At 35.0% G+C, this 24,206-nt stretch overlaps 1 protein-coding gene across 1 annotated transcript in view; it reads right to left on the reverse strand.

Annotated features, from left to right (window-relative positions):
- Positions 1–3,111: 3,111 nt before the first annotated feature.
- Positions 3,112–24,206, reverse strand: part of VGLL3 (vestigial like family member 3) — a 50,473-nt gene continuing 29,378 nt past the window's right edge. Inside the window, exon 4 of the mRNA XM_037833843.1 lies at positions 3,112–3,825. Within this exon, the coding sequence (XP_037689771.1) occupies positions 3,782–3,825 (44 nt within the window). The 3' untranslated portion in view covers positions 3,112–3,781. The remainder of the gene's footprint in view (positions 3,826–24,206) is intronic.

Genomic DNA, 24,206 nt, shown 5'->3' on the forward strand with positions numbered 1-24,206 from the left:
ATTTCATCTCCCACATCTAGCAGGAGGCAAAAATGCTCTTTACAACATGTTTTATGGAAAAGCACAGCCACATATATATATATATATGTACATATATATATGCATATATATGCATATATACATGACTGATGTACAAACGGAGTGTAGAAAGGAAAGAAAAGAGACATTTGGGAACTCGGCCTTATGATCTATTTGCTCAATTGACAGATTTGTGATTACTGTAATTTACTAAACACCTACTATTAGGTGTTTTATATTATATATAATATATAAATTCTAACCTCCACAGCCTGCCAAGTAGTTATCATCCCACTTTTCTGATGAGATGAAAAGAAGCCTGATACTGCACATCTAATTGTGGCTCAGCCAGAATTCAGAGAATGTCCTGATATCCAAGCCAATGCACTTTTCCACTAATCCATTCTTCTTTTCTATTCACCCCTCCATCAGAAAGAACTCTAACATAAATACTTTCTTTTTCCACCACTTAATGCTAGTGCCTTAATGTCTTAATTTGACAAATACCAAGTAGCAAAGGGATGCTAGAGCCTGTCATATATTCTGCAGGTCTCAGAACAGAAATTGGCAGGTACTGTTTGCATAATGAATAATGAGCTCTTCATGGGGATCTTTTATGCCAGGACTTAGAATTTTTTTAAAAATCTTTGTTATAAAGTAAACAATTAATTCCTCAAATATTCATAATCCACTAGTAATAAATTTGTGAAATTTCCTAGAACAATTCTAGCCAGTTTTTTGCTTAAATAATAATGTAAATAATTTTAAGAGAAAGGAGAAAAATTAAAGGGGTCAAGTTAGGAGGCAATGGTTAACCTTAAGAAGACACGTTGACTTTTAAAACTTTTAAAGACTCTACAAATATACAATATGTGTCAAATAATCTTTTAAGATACTAATTTACCAATACCATGTTGTGCCTTAGCTGGTCATAGTTTAATGGTGGAAGTATAGATTAGATTTAGAATAAATGAGATGATTTTCTAGTTTCTAGTTCACAGATTTTTTAGAAAGCTTGAATAAAGTCTAATTTGTTAAACAGTTAATGGCAGAGTGATTCTAATTGAAATTGTGGAAGGAAGTGGTAGCCCTCAGTAAAGCAATTTAGAAACCAGAAAGTTTTAATGCAATATTTTGATGTGAGGAAACCTGACCTGAAAGGTGATAGCATTTTCAACTTTAAATAAAGTCGGAATATTGCATTAAATTACAACTCATTCTCTTTTATTACTTATGGCAATAATATTAATATGGTTGTAGCAAGGGGATGTCAGAAAACTATAGAGACGTGCTCATTCTCTTTCTGCTTAGATTTTGATATGCTCATTGGGTGGCAGTGTACCAAGCTACCTGGGTCTGTTCTTGAGGGGAGAGCTCACTTACAAATCTTTGCTGTATACGTCAAAATTCAGGTCTCTGATTTTCCTGGGCCCGAAGAGCCAAGAAATGCTTTATTCAGTTCTTCTCAGAAATGAAACACAGCAGAGTCTAAGTTCAGGGTGAAGCTGTCCAATTTTCTGCTCTCTCCTTCAATTCACTTCAGTGGGGAATAAGGAAAGGAGCAGAGTTAATACGTTTCTTCTTCTCTTACTTGGGAAAAGTCAATTGAATGATTTGAGTGAGTTCAAGTAAAACACTGTTTTAAGAGAAATAGCAAAGAAAGTTAACAAGTGCCAAGGGAAGAGGAGGCAAATAAATCATTTCCAGTGAGTCATCCCATGGGAACTGCTGATTATTTGTCTTTTAAAACTGAGGTGGACCCAAGACAAGGCCAGTTTTAAGAGTCATTCAACTCCGTGCTTCAGATGTTTGGGCAAATTACAAACACAATTTATGGTAGATATTTGAGCCAATCAAAATATAGATAATTTAACCAGGTTAGAAATTTACGTTTATATCATTAGTAAGTTGAAGATACCTTAAGTTTGAACTCTACATTATGTAAAAATGTGAGTATTGTGTTAAGGAGAGTCTGGTTAAAAAGAAGCTGTGCCGTGGAGAGATGAGAATATGACAGAGTATATAGAGATTTAAAGCACAGGATGGATCAAGAAAATAATAAAACACAGTCAAGGGAAATTTCTGAAAATGATCTGTGAAAACTCTGCCTAGCTAAGCATGTTGTATTATTTAATATGTTTTAAATGTTCACACACATGATAGACACAATTCAAGATGTAAAGTGAACATTGTATTTCAAGTAGGTGGGGAGTTCAGTCAGGGGGATATTGGAAATACATTTCTATCAAACTAAAACTTCTATATGACACTAACTTTTTATGATGACCCATCTCTTGGAACAGTTGAAAGGTCTTTGCATTTAAAGTTCTGAAAATATCAATAACTGACTGCTGTTTTTATTCTAATCTTTTCCTAACAGGGTCTTAATGATAATTCAAACTTCGCCCTATTTAGATCCTGAGGGATATGTCAAGTGAAATTCCCAAATTTTTAACTCAACCTATTTCTAGTTAATTGTGGCATAACACCAATTTAAATGTAATTTTTCTAAAAAAATTTTTTTCTTAAAAAGAATTAAATCAACTAAAACCAGATTTAAACCAAGAAATAAAGAATTGCAAAGTCCCATGATTAGCATATTACATATAGATGTATTATTTCTCAGTTAACAATGGTGGGTAATGTTATCAGAAAAAGTCATTTAGGTTTATTTAAGGTGTAGAGTACCTTACCATATATTATCTCTTCAAACTCTCTCCAGAAAAAAAATCCACTTAAAAAATATCTTTTAAAATTGCCAGAGCAGATAATTAGAAATAAGGAATTAAGTCACTGCCACTCACAGGTAGCATGGTTGTATATAAATTCTGTTTCCATTAATCAAAGTTGGATGGACTAGAAAGAGAAGTATTATGCTCTAAGCAACTCTCTATCTGACTGAAAGTTTATGCAAACTTTCTTAGTCAACCTCCAAGTATTCTTTGGGAGAAATCAAAGTAATGAGATATCCTTCCTTTAGCATGTTCATTTAAAAAAACAAAACAAAAACAAAACAAAAAAAACCTTCCTTTTCAAGCTACACATATGACTCAAAGCTAAGTGAGCTGGCGTGGAATTAAACTTTCACTGAGATTTAATGTAAAAACAATACTGTATTGGCTTGGCAATGGTGCTACTTTAGTAAAAAGGAGAAAATATCAAACACTTGAGGTAACCTAGAAAGCACAGACAGAGCATATCACGGACATCTTAAAGATAAGTATTTTAAACATTTTTGCCAGTGCTTCTCTGAGTGCAAGTTCTTTAAACAGAACTTAACAATTTTCACAATATTAAACAAAATACAACCCTCAAAAATAGCCCATCAATGCTAAATCGAACTTTCTGTATTTCTACAAAAATAGACGCACATAGAGCTACAAAATCGTATTTCTCAAAGAATGCATTTTCATTTGTGGTTCTTCTTTTCCTGACCAGGTGGTTGGTTCAAAAGCAAAATCAAAATGAAACAAATCTTAAATCATGTAGTTAAAAAAGCAAGGGAAAAAAAAAACAAAACAAGTTGCACAGTTGGCAAAGGCTCAGATGAAGGGAAAAACAAACAAAAAATGCTTTTCTTCAATTTCTAGGATCCTTTCTGCTTTATCAAGAAAAGGATCAAAACCAAAGTCAACCAGCTAACACTTTCTCTTCTCCTTCCATGTCTCTTTTGTCCCATTGCAGAATGGAAAATCCTGGCAGCATGTTTTCCCAGTGGGCCCTTGGATCCATGCTGCAACCTGACTTGCTAATGTTATGTATTTCAGTACCACGGTGATTCCTTGCTCTTGTCTTGATGCTGTAGACCTAGAAAAGATGACAATGGGGAAAACAAAAAGCATTCATATAAGTAGCACTAAAAAATGGGTATAACCTGCAATGCATTTGGATATAGAAACCAAAAAGACTAACCAGACAATTGTGAGATACAACCTATTCCTGGTCTCTAGGGAAATTCTGTATGAGGTCACAACTTTCAAAGAGCCAATGGATACAGTGTGTAACTGCTCTAAATCTGAAGATTAGAGCAGTGCTGGAGGCCTACCAGCACTTGGGTACAGTACATTCAATACAAAATTTTTGCTATGGTTTTTAATTTTTTGGAATAAAATTGAATAGTAAATAAAATGATATAAAATGCAATTTTTTTGTTATTTCTAATTTCAAAAGAAGCTAAAATTGGGGGAAAAAAGACATAACCCATCTTTGGGGCCATTCAGGCATTACTTCAATTAATATTCTCACCAACCCATGAAAATACTTTTGGACTAAAGTGTTGAATAAATTATTGGTTTTTTTTTTTTTTTTTTTTTAACTTTTTTACTTGGTGTGATTGCTACAAATTAAGATGAGTAATTAGACATGGCTAAAACTAATCTGGTGTGGTCAGTAAAACAGATATAGTTGGTTTACAGCTCATAGTACAAACCCATATTCTATTTATTTAGTTATTTTTATCTCACCTTCTTCCAGAAGGTATTTAAGAAGGTATACAAAAGTCCATACTACATAGCAAGTAAATAAAAGCTATTTCTTTAAAGCAACAAAAGGGAATAATTAGAACATACATTAATTTCAACTCAAAGCTAAAATTAGGAAAATGTTTATTAATGAGGAGACGTAGAAAATGTAACTCTGATCTGGGTTTGATACAGTTAATTGACTAATTTCTGACATGGCCAACTGGCGCTCAACATACACATAAAATCACTTTCTCTGCTTTCCCTTTCTTTTGTACCTGAAGCATGCTTGTTTGGTAGACCAAAGGCTTAGAATAATGGTTGCTTCTTCAGTTATTTAGAACTAAATGCCAAATCATGAAGCAAAGACCTTTAAGGAAGGTAGAAATGCAGCACGATCGGTATGAGTTTCAGGCTGTCTTCCTGATCCTTGATCGAAAACTGTTATGAATCTGGGCTGTATGTCCCAAGTTGAATAGTTAAATGAGCCAAAGTGATTTTAAATTCTGTTGCCGAAAAAAGCTGCAGTGAATACATTCCTTGTTTCTTCCACTCATCAAATCATTTTACAAAACAATGGGTGCCATTACAAAAACATACACAATTAGGTCTCCGTAGGAGACACTGACAATCTGCTAAACAGATTAAGTAAAGGGAGAGAAAACAAATAGATGCAGAAGCATCTCAGAGAACTACAAATCACTATCTATATACTACAGCATTTGTGTGCTAGGAAAAAGCAGCTCTTCCTGAATGCCAAAAGATTGGTTCCATCTTTTTTTTTTTTCCCTAGTGTATTCGTATTGTGTTTCGATGCAGAGTCAATTTTCCTTTCCCATTTCAACAGAGGAGGACAATAAAGAAGATAAGTAGGAGGAAGAGGGAGGTAAGGAAGAAAAATTAAGAGTATCTGGGGTAGATAAATTGAATCTAAGTATGCTTTATTCATTTTCAAATGATTTTGTGGTTAGAAAAATTTGCAACCTGACAGCCTGTTGGGTAACTCATAATCTAAACCACCTTTACTGACAATCTGCTGACTACATAAATATTGTTTTCATTATCAAAATGTCGCATCTTCTGTATGACTCATTATTTCCACAATTGAAGATTGCATCAATCTATAGAATGTCAGCACTGCAAGTCATGAATACTATTGCAATCATCAAGTGGTTTGAGTATCTTTTCTTCCTTTTGAATAAAGGCAATCCATAGTTTGCCTTGCAAAGACGTGACTCCTTCTAAAACAAATTAGCCTTTCTGTAGATAAGTATTGTATTACTTTAGGTAGCACCCAAACTTTCAACCAGAATAACAGAAGTCATTCTCTCATTAGAACTTAATCTCTTCAAATTTTTGCTTCCCTTTCTCTCCATCATCTCAATATGAAACTAAAAAAAAAAAAAAAAAGAATTCATCTCTGACCTGAAGTTTATTAACTATCTAATGTGCTTAATGTGCTTGCAGCTTAGCTTAGCTTCTCTTTGTTGGTGGGGCATGAATCAGACCTTTTCTTTAATTACCAGAAATCCATACCTGTAAACTTCAAAATAAGTATGGGTAAACCCACACACACATGCAAAAAAAAAAAAGGACTATTAACAAAAGGCCCTTTAACAAGTTGCAAGAGAAAAGAGAGGCTGTAAGTTTTTAGTTAGACAATTGATGAAGGTCGTTCATGATATTTAAGAGATAGCTGGTACATTTAGTTTTTCTAACTAGGAGAAAGGGAGAGGGGCATAAGTTACCCATGATCCTTATTTGGTCTTATATTTATGATTCCCCCAGATTTTCTCACTAGATCACAGAATCCACTCTGCTACGAGTTTTGCCCTTATTCAGGCTTTTTTTTTTTTCCTCCTCACATCCCTAATCCAAACCTACATGAAAATAGCTCATAACATATCTGGAACATTCCTTATTGGCTGTCTGAAATCACCTACAGTTAAGTTCTTTATATTAGTAACTCAGTTTTAATTTTCTTTCATCTGTGATACTTTCAGTAGAAATGAAAATAAACATAAAAATGATGTTGGCTAACATTTGCTTAGTGTTTCAATGTACCAGGCACTGTGCTACGGGCTTTAGATGAAATGCCTCATTTAATACTCCCAAGCATGCTGTGGCTTAGGTACCATAATAACACCCATTTATCAGATGAGAAAATTGAGACTAAGATAAGTTATGCAATTATTAGGAGGTAGAGCTAGGATTTAATATGAGGTGCTTTGATGTTAGAGTAGATTGTCTTAATCAAAACAGACATGCCTCCCTTTATATGCACTTTATTGGCTTAAGCTGTGGCACTGGCCTACACTTCCCCTACTTCCCAAGTCATAATCCTCTCATCAAAATCAGGTCAAGGAAAAGTTACTAGATTTTTCATATTCCTTTATGCACTGTTTAGAAACAGCCTGATTTAACAGAGTTGATATCAAGATTAACACAATAGCTCTCTTGAAGATTTTCTTAAAAACTATGTATCTGCACTGTTTTCCTCTAAAATGCAGTAAACAATTACATGATCTTTTTTTAATATACTTTTTTTATGGACCACTTCAACTGTGTGATACGAATCCTGTGCTTCATCCCTGCATTAATACAGATAAGTCATATTTATTACATACCTAAATACATGCAACTTTGTGATAGGTTCTATATCAAAATATCCAACCTTCATGGACAACTTGCCATATAACATTGATACAATGACAAAAGATCGTAAACAAAGAGATGCAAGAGACAGTCACATTACTTTCTCCTACCTTATGAAATTATCATTGTTAACTGCATTTGTTTGTCTGAGCCCTGGGGCAATCAGTTTAAATACTAGTTAAGAATTTCTAAATAAGAGCTACTTGGGGGTAGCACTAAACACTAACTTAAGAGAAAAAACGAGACTCAAAAAAGAGCTATCCATTTGAGGACTATGAATTTCAGTTCAGGTGACTATCAATGAAGACCTTGGAACACCACTGTTTGTAACATCTTGATATTTGGGGGACTGAAAACAATCATAGATTTCTTGTTTAAAAAATAAGTCAAATAGTAGTTGGAAAGTAAAAGTTCCACATAATGTCCCTTGTCACCAGATTTTCATACTTAATACTTGCTCAGTATACCTTTGGATATACCAGAAGTATACTCATCTGACGATTTATACTGCGATGCAACTTGCTTATGCCACCAACAATATTATTTTGGAAAACCATTCCATGTCAGTATGTGTAGATCAATCATATTCTTTTGAAGGGCTGTGCAATATTCATTCTACAGTATATTTTAAGTTAACCAATTTTCTATAGATGTACATCATTTGTATATACACTATATATGCACACACACACATACTTGTCACTTATGTAAATATTTTAGCAGATAAATTCCTGAAAACATAATTGTGTAATTGCTGAACCTAAGCATATGCACAGTTACAGATTGAATTGTGATGGCTAAATGCATTCTGTAAGTTTGTATGAATATTCATAGGGTTTTTAAAAATATATATTTATAATTATTATCATAGGTTAAAACTGTAGCTAATTGTTTCAGTTTGCATTCTTTTCAGTAAAATAGTGAGGCAGAACATCTTTTGTGGAATTATGTATGTATTTTTCATCTCTGACCAATATTTTATGTTTTTCAAAAAAATTTTAGGTTTTTCAAAAAAATCATTTCCTCATTGATTTCTAGGTACTTTTCATATGATATGTAAATTAACATTTCTCTCATGTATTACAACTATTTTTGCCACTTTGGTGACTTGCCTCTGTGCTTAGTACTTCAATGTTGGGCAATACTTTTTTTAAAGTCATCATAAATAAGAAAATGCTTCTTGAACCACAGCAGAGACGAAATTTATTATGACACTTGTATTACAATGATCCTCTTATCATCACAACTCTTGCGCACTAAAATAATAGTTTTGAGATGCCTAGTTATGGTAGTATGATAATTTATTAGCAGAAGGAGATTTTTCTGTGTATAGAAATGCTTTCTGGAGACACATTTAGAATTCACTTAAGATTTTCATGTACTAGTACTGTCAGAAACAATGAGGTGAAAACTGCCTGAACTTGTCAAAATGTCTTTAAGTTCAGATCCAAAAGAAGGGTAGAAATGTAAAACCTACTGAACCTGACATTAATAATAGACCATAATTCATTATGTTATTGTAAGAAATATTGCACCTGCACACCTGAGGCAAACCACAGGTGACAAGCAGTTCAGCAACCAGGTGTTTCCCATTGCTCTTGTTTTCCCAGGCCCAGACAGCAAGCCACCTTAGCTAGTCTGCCCTCTTAAAGTCTCCCTCCCTGCAAAATCACAGTCTTCTGTGCATGGAATCTCTAGTCTTTACCATTAGCAATGTCTACTTCCTCAGATTTGTGCATGTCAAAATGCCCAGCTGGAAGGTAAATCTGCAAGTACTTTAAGCATCAGGATATTGAGTTACAAAACTGAACCAGTCATTTTTGAAACTGTATTTGTGGACAAATGTACTGTATAAATCACAAAGTTAGATAGTTTTTTATCCCAGTGGCAATTTACTGTGCTGAAAATTTGAATGTCAGTGTGATAGATAACCTCTTGGGTGACAGAAGCTGGGGGCCAGGAGGCACAATATGGAATTTAGACACTGCTTACCAATTCAGTGACCTCAATTCTTTCAAAAGCAGATATAAAGAAACTTTGAAGACAGGGATAGTGAATAAAGGAAAACGGGATTAGGGAAGGTTGAAATGGAAAACTCTCTGTAATTTCTTCTACAGACTATCTCCCAAAACTGGAGAGGAACAAGAGAAAAAAAAAAAAGAAAAAAGAAAAAAAAGCCTTGGATCACATTATTGTAACTGAAACCACAAGTTGCTGTATTCTCAAGAGATTCTAACTATCCAGACATCTGTTGGCTAACAAATGCAGCCAAACATGCATCTTTAAAGAGGTTTCTAGGTTATGCAGTGACAGCTTTGTGATCCAGAAAAGAGATAAGCCAAGAAGAAGAGCTAATCTGGATCCATTTCTTACCCATAGATAGAGAATTAGGGAAACAATACCAACACAGGAAGCACTGTACTTGGGAATTTCAGTTATTTAAAGACTCCTACATCTTAAAAATTATTTCAAAACTGCAGAAATACAAATGTATTTTCAATTATTATTTAGCTTAGGTAATCAATCTCTCCATTAAAGCAAAACATATTGGAAAATATTCAGTAAGAATGAGATATGTTGCATCTATATCTATTGCTACACTGACATCAGTAGTTTTTCATCTCACTTGTATGTGACATGAACACAAGCTTGCTCTCTGACATTTTCCAGAAACGTCTGTTTTAGCTAAGCAAATAAAATGGGGCTTCAATGATTATGGAGACACTAGGCATCGCCTGATAACTGCTCCAGCAAAGTAGTCACAAGAATAAGCATTATAGCATATTGCTGGTGGTTGGAAAAAAATTATAAAGTTTCCAAAAGGAGAGTGGCATATTTCACCTCTCATCAATCCTTTGCAAGATAGTTTTTGGTCATCTTTTTTGCCAAAGAATTCAGAACATGTTGATCACAGACAACTGTTTGTGAAAACTTATAGTTGATAAATAGAACAATAAGAGAAGAGTTAAGCAGCCTGAAAAGGAAAACGAGAATCTGTAAATTCCACAAGGCATACAGAATTTTTGTAGCCTACTTAAATGCCAATGGGGATAAAATCTGATACAGAATTTTTCATTTCAGCTGTTCCTTTTAGATGTACTCCCATATGTGGTACCAGAAACAGCAAAACATTACTGAAAAGATTCAATACTGAAGAGGACACTGTCCCCTGAAACAGGCCTTTCAGTCCTTTGAAGCAGTGGTTTTCCCTTCAGAGTCCCACCAGAATGACCTGGGACTTCGTGCAACTTCTACAGCTCCCCTTTCAGGAGAGCACATCAGCTTCTCTGGGGAGGACATGGTGCGGTCTGAACAAGTCCCCAACTCCTTAACACAGCTAGTCAAGGGCAGTGCCTTTAAGAAAACAATAAAAAATGAAGGTATTTATTCATCTTGTTGCACTTTTTAAGAAAATATTTCAGAAAGGAAGAGATGCTGTCCAATTTATACAGCCATCAATAGAATCTCTTTCATAAAATGAATGTTGGATGGAAAATGGATGCATTTTTGTTCTTCCCTTTAAAGACCAGCATGTACTAATGTAGTTTCAAGAGTAATTTATGTGATTTCTAAATTCTTTGTTCTGCATATAAAATTTCCTTTTGATCTATATGAGTGACAAAGAAGAGAATCTCAACAATACATAAGCATGTTGGGTGGGGTCTACTTTTTGTATCCTCTCATTCCACATGACAGAGTGTTCTACTAGAGAAAACTATGTTAAGAAATGTCTTGAATTTACATGTCCTGATAATCCTCCAAATCCTTATCTCCTTTACTCTTCATCTGTGCTTTTCCCATTGTCCAACCAATGAAAAGCACCTATTTTTCACTGTTTGATCATTACCAGTAAAACATCACTATTGGGAAATCTAGAGTTATACTGTGCCAATGATCATAAATCTTCAAGAACACAAACCAAATAATATAATAAGAAAATGAAACAAGCAATCAAAACTTGCATCTTAAGTATGCATGAGGCCTCACGTTTCCATTGTGAATTTTTTTCCTTAGAAATGCATCCTATTTATTAAGAATAATGAGAGCTTCAGTTCTGTATCATGTGTCACCATCTAGGAAACACTTCTTCATGTATTAGTTTATTGGATCTCCCAGCTTTGTAAACGTAGGTATTATCTCCATTTTTTCAGCTAAAAGTTGCTGAGGGGTTTCAGGACTTGCAAAAGATAATACAGCTAATATGTGGTGGTATGGGTTCCAGAATCTGTTTTCTGGCCTGATTTTCCCATACACATTTCTGGATACATATCTGTGCCAGTTTGGATGCATTATGTCCCCCCAAATGCCATTATCTTTGATGCAATCTTGTGGGGGCAGATGCATTAGTGTTGACCAGATTGGAATCCTTTGATTGTGTGTTTCCATGGAGATGTGACTCAATCAACTGTGAGTGAAACATTTGATTGGATAATTTCCATGGAGGTGTTACCCCACCCATTGCGGGTGGGTATTAATTGGATCACTGGAGTCATATAAAGGAGTTCACAGACAGAAGAACCTCAGAGCAGCTATGAGTGACATTTTGGAGAGCAACTGAGAGTGACATTTTGGAAGAGCTGCAGGTAAAAGAGGACAAAACGCCCTGAGAGCAACATTTGGAAAATGCTATTTTGAAATGCAACCTGGGAGCAAGCGGATGCCAGCCATGTGCATTCTCAACTAACAGAGATTTTCCAATGCCAGTGGCCTTTCTCCAGTGAAGGTACCTGTTGTTGATGCCTTAACCTTGGACACTTTATGGCCTTGAGACTGTAACTTTGTAACCAAATGAATCCCCTTTATAAAAGCCAATCTATTTCTAGTGTTTTGCATTCTGGCAGCATCCGCAAACTGGAACAATATCTCTATATCTCTTTGCAAAGATTAAAGTTCCCTAAGTTGACCATCATTTGTCTGAGGCCCTAAGTGACTTTTGGGAAAAATGACTAATAAAATCAATTACTGTCTCTGTGTTGTTCTTTCTCTTTGTTCATCTTTTTTTCTATATTTCTGTTTCACACTTATACATACATGTATGCACCTATGCATAAATGTACATATGTAAATAAATACATATACATGTTTTTCTTTTTTTCTTCTAGACTCTCTCCCTCTCTTCTCCTTCAACTCACATTAGTACCCCTAGTAACTGCAGCCCCAAAAGGAAATTCAAGGTTACCAACTGGTTGTCTCTGGTTTCACTGAATTATAAGTACATGCATATGTCACACAGACATACACATACAGGATTTTTTGTCATTTCCATTTTTTTTTTAAAGAATCACATAAAGCATATATACACTTATACATCCTGTTTTTGTTTTTGTTTTTCCATCAGAAATACTGTCTCAAACATAATTCTGTCATACTTCCCTTTCCTGAATGACAGGAACTTGATTCCAGCTTTTGCTACTATGAGCATTGCCACAATAAACAGTTTTGGACATATATCCTCATATGCTGCTGCTTGCATTTATGGGGGTTAGACTCACAGGTGGAGTGATAATGCTGGGCTGAAGTTTATGAATATTTTTAATTTTAATAAATTTTCCAGTTTATGTTTTATAAAGGCTACAACTCTTCAAATTTCTACCAGCAATGCATGAGAATAGCATGTTCCCTTAACCAAGATTCTTTTACAAGCATTCAAATTTACACACCCACAATTATTCTTATTATCAACTAGATGCATCTGAAAACATTCATTAACCTCACAGAATGCCCCTGCACTCATCCTCTCAGGTAGGAGGAGGATGTATGTGGCAAAATTCCTATGCTCTGGGCATTATGATATGATGGCACCATTCTATGGAAGAAGGCTCAGAGGACAGCATGGGTATGACTTCCACATGGCCCCGAGAAAGCACGGGATGTTCATTAAGGTCCTGAAGAATCCAACTACAGATACTTGAAATTGAAAGCAGTGCTCTGGATTGTATTTCTCTCTTCAGATTCACCAGCCAGTTACTTTTCATGTAGATCTCATTATCTGGCTGAGATCTCCTAGTGTTTTGCACGAACCTCAAAGATGGTTTCCATTACCCTTCTGGTCACAAATTGTCATGCTGAACATGTGCCCTATACAACTAACTCCATTCAAAAGTGTATATAAATTTTTAACACACTCTGTGGAAAACAGGCTTATATAAGCCAAAAAGAAGAGAAGAAGGGGGGAGGAGGAAAGTTTTGCAACTCTCAAGCAATCAGAGGCTGAATACTAAAGTCTTCATAGTCAACAATTCAAAAAAAAAAAAAAAAAAAAAAAACTTAAAAAAAGAAGTCCAGAGTATAGTATTCCTACTAGTTCATAAACATTCTGCCTAGAATTTGTCATCTTCTTTTAAAATCTGTGACCATTGCCTTGTGAAGTTTTAACTACCCTAATTGAGATAATGCTCTTTAGGTAGATATACAGAAAAATATGAATCTTTATTGAACAGCACAACTGCCATTGAAAAATCAAATAGTCCTAAGGCCAACTTCTATATAGAAATGTCATTTAATCTGTCTACACTGCTGAGATCAAATAATTAGAAATAAGGCTCTATGACTATTCTATTTTTCAACAACCATTAAAGAAAATTCCAAAATTTCCTCAACACTTAAAAAAAATCACTGGAAGAGTTTCAATGCAAACTTAAAACACTTGTTTCAGAATTCAGATGATAAATATATGTTCCATGAGAAGAGAAGAAGCAGATATAAGAGATTGCTTAGTTGAGTACCTACAAACATGTTATTTTGATGCTCTTCTTCTCTAAGGTTAAAAACACTTTAATGCTATAACATTTTAATATATAGTCATTGAGGTGGATCTCCTATGATTCCTTCCAAATTTACTATATTCCTTTTTCATTGTAAAGACTAGAATTGGAGCATTATGACATCAAGTAAATATTAGAAGATCTTGTATTAGTAACTCCTGGTTTGCTTTAGTCCCTTTGTAAATGCAAATGTTTAGAGAGAGAAATGATTTCCAAGAAGTTATTGAATATAAAGTGCCTTAATTTTAATCCCTTTATCTGATGCTTTGGATCTGTTATGTAACCCAGAAAAGACTATGTTTTTTTAATCCAATCTTGTAGGGGCAGACCTATTGTTGGTGGGACCTTTTAATTAGGTTGTTTACAGGGAGATGTGACCCACACAATTCAAGGTGGGTCTTAATCCATTACTGGAGTCCTTTAAGAGAGCTCACAGACAGAGACAGCTCAGAGAAGCTAAGATATGTACTCCAGAGTTTGACCCTGGTAGAAGCCAAGGGAGAAGCTAAGACAGAAGCCCAGAAACATTTTGGAGAAAGCCATGGAAACCAGAAGCTAAACTCAGGAGAGGACCAGCAGACTCTGGCCATGTGCCTTCCCATGTGACAAAGGAACCCTGAATGCCAGCTGCTTTTCCTCAGATAAGGTATTATAATGTTGATGCCTTAATTTAGACATTTTCATGATCTTAGAACTGTAAATTTGTGAACTAATAAACTCCCATGGTAAAAGCCAATCTATTTCTGGTATATTGCATTCCAGCAGCTTTAGCAAACCAAAACACTTTCACATCAATGGAATTTAAAAATCAGTAACATTTTAAAAATAGATGTTACAATATCTTAGCAAACTTATTCTGTAGCCTTTCATGCAATCACATTTTGAGACAGATTTGTCAACGCCAGACTACCTATACGAAAGCATGGAGGGGAACTTCTGGAGAACATGGTGGACTAGGGAACTCCAGGATTCACTTCTTCCTCCAAAACAGCTAGCAATGGGCAGGAACAGACTTAAACAGCTGTTCTGGGGTTCTGGAGGGCAGAGGAACACTGTAGAGCATCCAGGGAAGAATGGGAGGAAGAGGCTGAGAAACTGCAGTAAAGCACTGTGAGTAGCTCACTCCACACAGCAGTTGCTGGTACCCACCCCCCATTCACAAGGCAGACCACCTTGGGATCCAGCCCTTGGCTAGCTGCTGTAGACAGAAAGGGACATAGAAATCCTTTTCCACAAGAAAGGGTGTAGGGCATGGTTGAGAACTGATCACAGCTTCTGATCAGCAAATTTGGATCTGAGTTAATGTTTTGACTGGCTCTAAGCTACTGTTTCAACCCACCCTGGACTGGTCACAGCTACTTCTTCAGCCCACTCCCAGCAAGAGTGAAAGCAATGGAGGTTTAAAAACACAGTGCCTCCTTAGAGCTGCAGGGAACATTTGCTAAAGGGTGCAAACTGCTGGGCAGGCCAGGAAAGCACAGCTTCAGGGAGTCATCAAAAAGGCTTTTGGTGTCTTTCCTAATCCTCTTCCCAGGGCTCTATGGAGCCAATCTATAGCCCCTTCATGGGTCCTTGGCCCTTTTGGCTGGGAAATACTGACTTGGGAAATCCCTCACCACAGTGAACCTCATCCCAGAATTTGCCTTCCAGGCAAAACATCTGAGACAATGAAAGGAATATAAAATAAAATAAAATAAAAAATAATAATAGAGGCAAAACCAAAAGCAAACAGAATAGGTCAAGATTCCTGGAGCAGGAGTGGAGAAAAAGCAGCTTTCTTCTGACAGTGAAACAAGTGCACAAATTGTGCAATGTTAAAATTGTACCACATATCCAGGGCAAAAATCAGATAAAAAGGGAGCAGAAAAAATCTTATCAATTAAACAAGGGCAATTCTAAATATCTAGAAAAAGTTGAATCAAGTGTCAGAGAAGAGCCTTAACACAAAACAAATCAACAATAAAACTCTATGCAAGACATAGAAACTGACTTTCAGAGTAAACTCATCAAGATAATCAGATGCCTGGACATTGGCAAAAATTACAAACCATACTAAGAAACAGGAAGATATGGCACAGTCAAAGGAACAAATTTAAACTTTGGAGGAATCACAGATTTTGGAACAACTAATCAAAGATGTTCAAACAAATCTCTTAAATCAATTCAAGGAAATGAAGGAAAAAATGGCTAAAGAGATAAAAGACATTAAGAAGACACTGGGTGAACATAAAGAAGAATTTGGAAGTATAAAATAAAACATAACAGAAATGAGAATGAAAGGTACAATAGAAAAGATTAAAAATACACTAAAATCGTACAACAGAAGAACTGAAGAGGCAGAAGTAAGAATCACTAAACTAGAAGACAGGACAATCAAAATCTTACAGACAGAAGAATAGATATAGAAAAGAATGGAAAAAAAATTGAACGGGGTCTCAGATATTTGAATGACAGCACAAAGCACAAAAACATGTGTCATGGGTGTCCCAAAATGAGAATAGAAGGGAAAAGGGGCAGAAAGAATATCTGAGGAAATAATGGCCAAAAATTTCCAAACTCTTATGAAAGACATAAATATGCATGTTCATGAAATGCAACATACTCCAAACAGAATAAATCTCAATAGACTTACTTTGAGGCACATACTAACCAGAATGTCAAATTTCAAAGACAAAGAGAGAATCCTGAAAGCAGCAAGAGAAAAGTGATTGGGCACATACAAGGGGACCACGATAAGACTAAGTTCTGATTTCTCATCAAAAATCATGGAGGTGAGGAGGCAGTGAAAAGAAATATTTAAGGTACTGAAAGAGAAAAACTGCCAACCAATAATTCTTTATCCAGAAAAACTGTTCTTCAAAAATTAGGGAGAGTAGTCACAGATAAACCAAAACTGAGGGAGTTCATCAACAAGAGACCTACCCTACAAGAAATACTAATGGGAGTTCTGTAGACCAAAAAGGAAAAGACAGGAAAGAGAGATTGGAGTAGATTGTAGAAATGAAGATTATCAGTTAGGGCCACTAAAAGGGTAAAAAAGGAGACAAAAATAAGATATGACATATAAAAACCAAAGGATAAAATGGCAGAAGTAAGAACTGCCTTTATAGTAATAAACATTGAATGTTAATGGATTAAATTCCCCAATTAAAACACAGATCAGAAGAATGCATAAAAAAAGTATGATCCTACTACATTCTGTCTACAAGAGACTCATCTTAGACTCAAAGACACAAATAGGTTGGAAGTGGAAGGTTAGAAAAAGATATTCCATGGAAATTAACTGAAAAATAGCTGGGGTAGCCATACTAATATTGGAAGAAATAGATTTTAAATGAAAAACTGATACAATAAGAGACAAAGAAGGATACTATGTATTAATAAAAGGGCCAAGACACCAAGAAGAAATAACAATCATAAATATGCATGCACCTAAATATGCTGCCCCAAAATACATTAGGTAAACACTGGCAAAACTGAAGGGAGAAATAATTTGTGTCTACACTAATAGAGACGTCAATATATCACTCTCATCAATAGATAAACTATCTAGACAGAGGATCAATTAAAAAACAGAGAACTTGAATAATATGATAAGTGAACTAGACCTAACAGACATATACAGAACACGACACCCTAAAAGATCCAGATATATATTTTTCTCAAGTGCTCATGGATCATTATCCAGGATAGACTATATGTTGGGTCACAAAACAAGTCTCAATAGATTTTTTAAAAAAATGAAATTATACAAAGTCTTTTGTTTGACCATAATGGCATGAAGCTGGAAATCAATAACAGGTGGAGAACTGGAAAATTTGCAAATATATGAAAGTTAAACAATGCATTCTTAAACATCAGTGGGTAAAAGAAATTGCAAGAGAAATCAGTAAATATCTTGAGGCAAATGAAAATAAGAACACAACATGTCAAAACTTACGGGATGGAGTGAAGGCAGTGCTGAGAGAGAAATTTACAGCCCATAAATGTCTACCTTAAAAAAGAAGAAAGAGCTAAAGTCAAAGACCTAATTGCACACCCAGAGAAACAAGAAAAAGAACAATTAACTAATTCCAAAGCAAGCAGAAGGAAAGAAATGACAAAGATTAGAGCAGAAATCAATGAAATTGAGATTAAAAAAACAAAATAAAACAAAAAAACAGTAGAATCAAGAAAACCAAAAGTTGGTTCTTTGAGAAGATCAATAAAATTGCCAAACCCTTAGCTAGACAAAGAAAAAAAAAAGAGAAAATGCAAATAAATAAAATCAGAAATGAGAGGGGAACATTACTACTGTCCCCACAGAAATAAAAAGGATCATAAGAAGATACTATGAGCAATTGTACACCAACAAATTAGACAACTTAGATGAAATAGGCAAATTCCTAGAAACACACGAACAACCTACACTGACTCTGGAATAAATAAAAGACCTCAATAGACCAATTATGAGTAAAGAGATTGAATCAGTCATCAAAAACCTCCCAACAAAGAAAAGCCCAGGACCAGATGGCTTCACAGGTAAATTCTAGCAATCATCCCAAGAAGAATAAATACCAATTCTACTCAAACTCTTCCAAAAACTTGAAGAGGAGGGAGCAGTACCTAACTCACTCTGTGTGTCCAACATCTCCTTAATCCAACGCCAGATAAAGATACTACAAAAAGGAAGATTACACACCAATTTCTCTAATGAATGTAGATGCAAAAATCTTCAACAATAGACACCATTGCAATAGACACCATTTCACACCCACTATAATGGCTGCTATTAAAACAATGGAAAAATTACAAGAGTTGGAGAGAAGATATGGAGAAATATGAACATTCATTCATTGCTGATGGGAATGTAAAATAGTGTAGCTGTTGTGGAAGACAATTTGGCGGTTCCTCAGAAAACCAAGTATAGAATTGCCATATGATCCAGCAATCCTGTTATTCGGTATATACCCAGAACTGAAAGCAAGGACTTGATCAGACATTTTCACACCAATGTTCACAGCAGCATTATTCACAATTGCCAAAAGATGGAAGCAACGCAAGGGTCCATCAACCAATGAATGGATAAACAAAATGTGGAATATACATACAACGGAATATTATTCACTTGTAAAAAGGAATGAAGTCCTGATACATGTGACAACATGGATGAACCCTGAGTACATAATATTGAGTGAAATAAGTCAGATACAAAAGGACAAATATTATATGATATCACTGCAATTAGCTAATTATAATAAGCAAGCTCACAGAGTTAGAATATAGACTATAAGTTACCAAAAGATAGACTGGGGTTAAAGAATGGGGAGTTGATGCTTAACTTATACAGAATATCCATTCAGGCTGATGGTAAAAGTTTGGAAATGGATAATGGTGATGGTAGCACATTATTGTGTGTGAAATCAACAGAACTGAACTATATAGGTTAATGTGGTTAAAACAGGAAACTTTAGGATGTATATATTGCTAGAATAAAAATTAAAAGATAAAGCATGGTGAGCCCTATTTTGGGTGGTGTACTATAGTTAACGGTACAAGTATAAGAATGTTCTTTCGTTGGTTATAACAAACGTATAACACCAATACGAGGTGGTAATAATAGAGTGGTATATGGGAAAAAGATGTCTAATATAAATATAGAAGATAGAATTATTTTAATGATCTTTTATCAATTGTAACAAAGGTAACTACTGTTAAAAAAACAGTACAGTTATAAAAAGGAAGGAAGGAAGGAAGGGAAGGAGGGAGGAAAGGGGTGACAAATCCAGTGTGAGCACTTGGGACACATTGGGTCCCTCTTTCCTTTCTGCCTACAATGACCTCCCTCTTCAGAAAACATTTTAAAATACTGAAAGAATTATAAAGACATACTGTGAAAAATTCAAACAATACAGAAATGTAAAGAATAAGCAGATAAAATGTTTCTTCTTCCACACCCAAAATTCCACCTGTCTTCCCCCTGGCACTTGTTCACAGCTGCTGGCATTTTCCCTATATATTTACTAATGTGTTCAATGGTTAGTTTCAGGGTTGGAGTTTTTTTGTTTGGTTTTTATATAAATGGCATCAAAATATATGTATTTTTCAGCAACTTGCTTTTCATATTAAAAATGTTTGCTTATCTGTAAAAAAAAAAAAAATAGGAAGCATGGGTCTTGGGATGTGATTCAGAAAGACACCAAAATCACAGACTGGATGGGAGAGCAAGTGGAAACTTGATGTCCACCTCTATTTCCGAGAGAGAAAAACTGCCCCTTGATTTGCCACTCTAGTATATTGGCTCTTTTTCACCCTGCTTTTTTTTATTTTCTGTGTTTGATAAGACAAATCTTGATGTTTATACTCCTAGACTGCATTGTAAAGCACCCTTATAGTACTGAACAGGACTGATCATCATTATCTTAACCGCTGAAGTATTTGAATTAGTCTATTTAAGGAGATTACTGCATAACAATTTGGAGAAATAGTAATCACAACTTAAATCCCATTAAAATACAATTTTTGTCACATGTGAAGGAGTTCCCTTTCACTAAATGTTCAGATTAAACCAGAATTTTAAAAGCATGTAGTTTACTGGTTTTACATCATTCAAAAATTTAGAAAACCATTTCACATGATTCTATTTTCATGAAACTATCAGACCCAAATTTTCTATAAAGTGAAAAGAATGAATAAGGATATTTGTTTACTCTTAGCATCTCAAGTGGTGGCCAGTGCTCCCTATCTAATAACATAATTTATATTCTCAGGGGACTTTTTCCAAGGTTTTTGAACCTATTCAAAACCTACTCACAGGTTAGAGGATCAAGCCCATTGGTAAGAAAGTCTCTTCAGAAATAATCTAGTTTATGCCCCAACATTTGAAAAAATGCTACAAACCTAGGTGCCTGTATTTAGAGAAATTTTCATAATCTGCATTCAGCAAAGATTTTGTGGATCTGGTAGCTATTGTTGTTTTGTTTTTCTCTATCTGGCAAAAACAAATGTCCCTTTCTTTAACAGACGATCTTGATTTCACTTGGTATCTAAACATGTCCTGGTTGGTGAGTTATGAACCACGTATGTTTAATGTCTGGCTATAACCATAGGTAGGGGAGGACTCATATAATGATTCATTTATAAAAGCCAGTATTAGGTGGCTACTTATACAATGTTCTATTAGTGCTCATAACATGAGCTTTTGGAGAAGCCAGTCTGTGCATCAACACATGTTAATTCCCTTTTAAATTCAGATTTCCTGAATCAGTGGTATGGAAGAGAATGTATTTATTTTTTAGGCTACCTAAGTGGTAACAGTATCTTAGCAAAAAGAATATATATGTACTTCAACTCTAAGCTGTTTATGTATATTTTATATTGAGTTATTAGGACATTCCTCAAAGTATAAAAATAAATTTATAACAAAATTGTAACAAAAATAACATGAGGGATCCTAGGAAAAATAAAGTTGTTGATTTAGAAGTGAAAACAATCTCAAACCCTGAGCAGATTGTGTTTATAGAGAACAAGTCATACCACAAAGCATGACTTCTTTTTCTTTTGGTGAATTTAAATATAGTTGATGAAGTGGAAGTTATAAATAACATCAAATTTTTATTTCCTTAGAAAGGCCTCCTCAAAAAATCTTTGCTTGAAAATTAATTCAAACTGGCTTGGATATGCAACATTATGTGTCTTACATTGGAAAATTATTGGCATAACAGAAAATATGAATGACTCAGCATTTCAGTGAAACGCATTCTATGGATATGACCACAGAAAGGTGAATACTAGGTCAGCATTTACTTAATGTCACCACAAAAAACTCTGTGAATGGTAAGAAGGGGCATATTCTTGCATTCACATATGCATGACTAACAATACTTTGTATCACAATCACAAACAAATATTTTCACTTAAACTCCCTTCCCCTTCCTCAGGACACACAAAGGGGCCTAGTGCAATACTCTGAGGTGCTGTAGTCTGTTCCCCATGTCTATGACTGTCCCTTCAACATCTCCCCATTCAGTGTATTACCGTTGGTATTATCTTCAGTCTCACGCATCCTTCCTAACCTATACCAGTTCACTACAGCTTAATGCATGGTAAAAAGTTACTAATGACAGTTATATTAAAAAGGCTTTGTCTTTTATTGCTAGGAAAAATTCTAAGTGAAATAGCATTTTCCAAAGAGAATTCCAGGAAATCTTAACAAGTATGCTATAACAAAATGTGCCCATAAGAAAATCAGTTTAGAAAACTTCTGCCGAACAAAATTTAGCATGTTTCTTTCCTGAAAAAATGTACAAAATCCTTTTATATGTTAACTCAAACTGTAATTTCCAAGAAAAGTATACAATAGGCAATGTTAACAAATTCATTTTACCATAGATCTTTTCTTTATTCAATCTAGCCCCTATTACCACCTTGAGGAATTTACATTCCATGGAACCCACGGAACCCAGTTTGAAGTCTGCTGAAGGAAAGGGAGGAAGCCTAAGGTAGGATTTGTGTTAGCCTCTTGGTGCAGACAGGCATTTTCAGGTGGAGGGCAGGTACAGATGCCCTGAGATCACATCAACATAGTGATCATTCCAAGGTGTCTGTATGCAATACCTGTTCAACAGAGGGAGCAATAAGTGACAGTGACGCAGGCATGATGATAGAAAAGTATGGCCAGGATGAGGGCAAGGTGAGTAAGGCACCCAACATGCAAAATTTAAGGAGACAAGACCCTGACAATGAGCACCTCTTTAAAATCTTAGGCCCTTGGCACTTCAGTGGCTCCAGTTTTAGCCCTTTAGAAAAGATAGACCATCTCATTTCATTCTTAAGGAATATTGTTGCCTATTAAACCTCAAAACTTTATTTTTATTTTAAAAATTAATTATAACTATAGTAAATATGTTTTGAATAACATTCAGAGAATATAGAAAGTGAGCAATTCCACTCATAGGTATATGATCAAAAGAACTGAAAACAAGCTGAACCAAAAATGTGTGTACAATTATTCATAGCAGCACTATTCATAAGAGCATAAAGTAAGAACAAGTCAATGTCCATCAACTGACAAATGGTTAGACAAATGTGGTATATCCATACAAAAAGGAATGAAGTTCTGATGCACCCAACATGGGTAAATCTTATATATATTATGCTACGTGAAATAAGTCAGACCCAAAGGGCTACTTGGGAAAATAAGAAAATAGAAATAGGAAAATAATAGAGAAAGAGAGAAAAAAAAAAAAACAGATTAGTGTTGCCAGGGCAAGGGAAGGGGGTGTGGGGTGGGGGGAGAGGTGGAACTGGGAGGTGATTCCTAACAAAGATGGGGTTTCTCACTGGGGTGATGAAAATGTTCTGAAATTAGCCAGAGGAGGTGGTTCCACATTTTGAAAATACTATAAACCACTGAATTGTACACACTGAAATGATGACAATCATCACGTGAATTATATTGCAGTAATAATATTTTTTAGGTTTAAAAAAAAGTGAAGGTCTGTCTACCTTCACTTAAAAAGTTAGTATTTATATAGCATCTATTATATGCCAGGCACATTTCTGTTGTACTTAATTAACTCATTTAATCATCAGAACAACTTAATAACCCATCTTTCCCAGTAAAAAAGAAGAGAGATTATATAACTTGACCAAAGTCCTGCAGCAGTAACTGACAGAGCTGGAATTATAAATACAGGTGGTCTGGCTTCAAAGCTCAGATCACCCACTAACTTACCAGGAGTAACTACCAGTAAGAGTTGGTGGCATATACTTCCAGGTAATTTCAGTGAGTGTTTGTGTATGTGTGTAGATAGTTAGAGATCACATACATGGGACTGTACCAAGGGTCAGAAAACTACCACCCACAGGCTGAATTTTGTTCACCACCTATTTTTGTACAGCCCATGAGCTAAGAATTGTTTAACATTTTTAAATGGCTGAAAAACAAAAGCAAGAGTAGTATTTATGATACATGAAAAGTTCATAAAATTCAAATTTGAGTGTCCACAAATCAAGTTTTATTGAAACACAACCATGCTCATTTATTCAAGTGTTGTCTATGGCTGTTTCTATACTACAAGAGCAGATCATGGTAGTTGTGACAGAGACCACATGAACCCTCAAAGCCTAAAATATTCCTATCCGGCCCTTTACAGAAAAAAATTTCCCAACCCCTGTTTTATACCACACATGATTTTCTAAAATTTTCTTTTGTCACTAAACACTATATTGTTAAACCTTACAGATTTCCATCAGATTTCATTACTTTCTTTAAATGGCTGCAAAATTATTTAACCATTCCTCCACTGGTGAAAATTTCAAATTGCTC

The sequence above is a fragment of the Choloepus didactylus genome, chromosome 1 (genome assembly GCF_015220235.1).
Source record: "Choloepus didactylus isolate mChoDid1 chromosome 1, mChoDid1.pri, whole genome shotgun sequence".
NCBI classification, from domain to species: domain Eukaryota; kingdom Metazoa; phylum Chordata; class Mammalia; order Pilosa; family Megalonychidae; genus Choloepus; species Choloepus didactylus.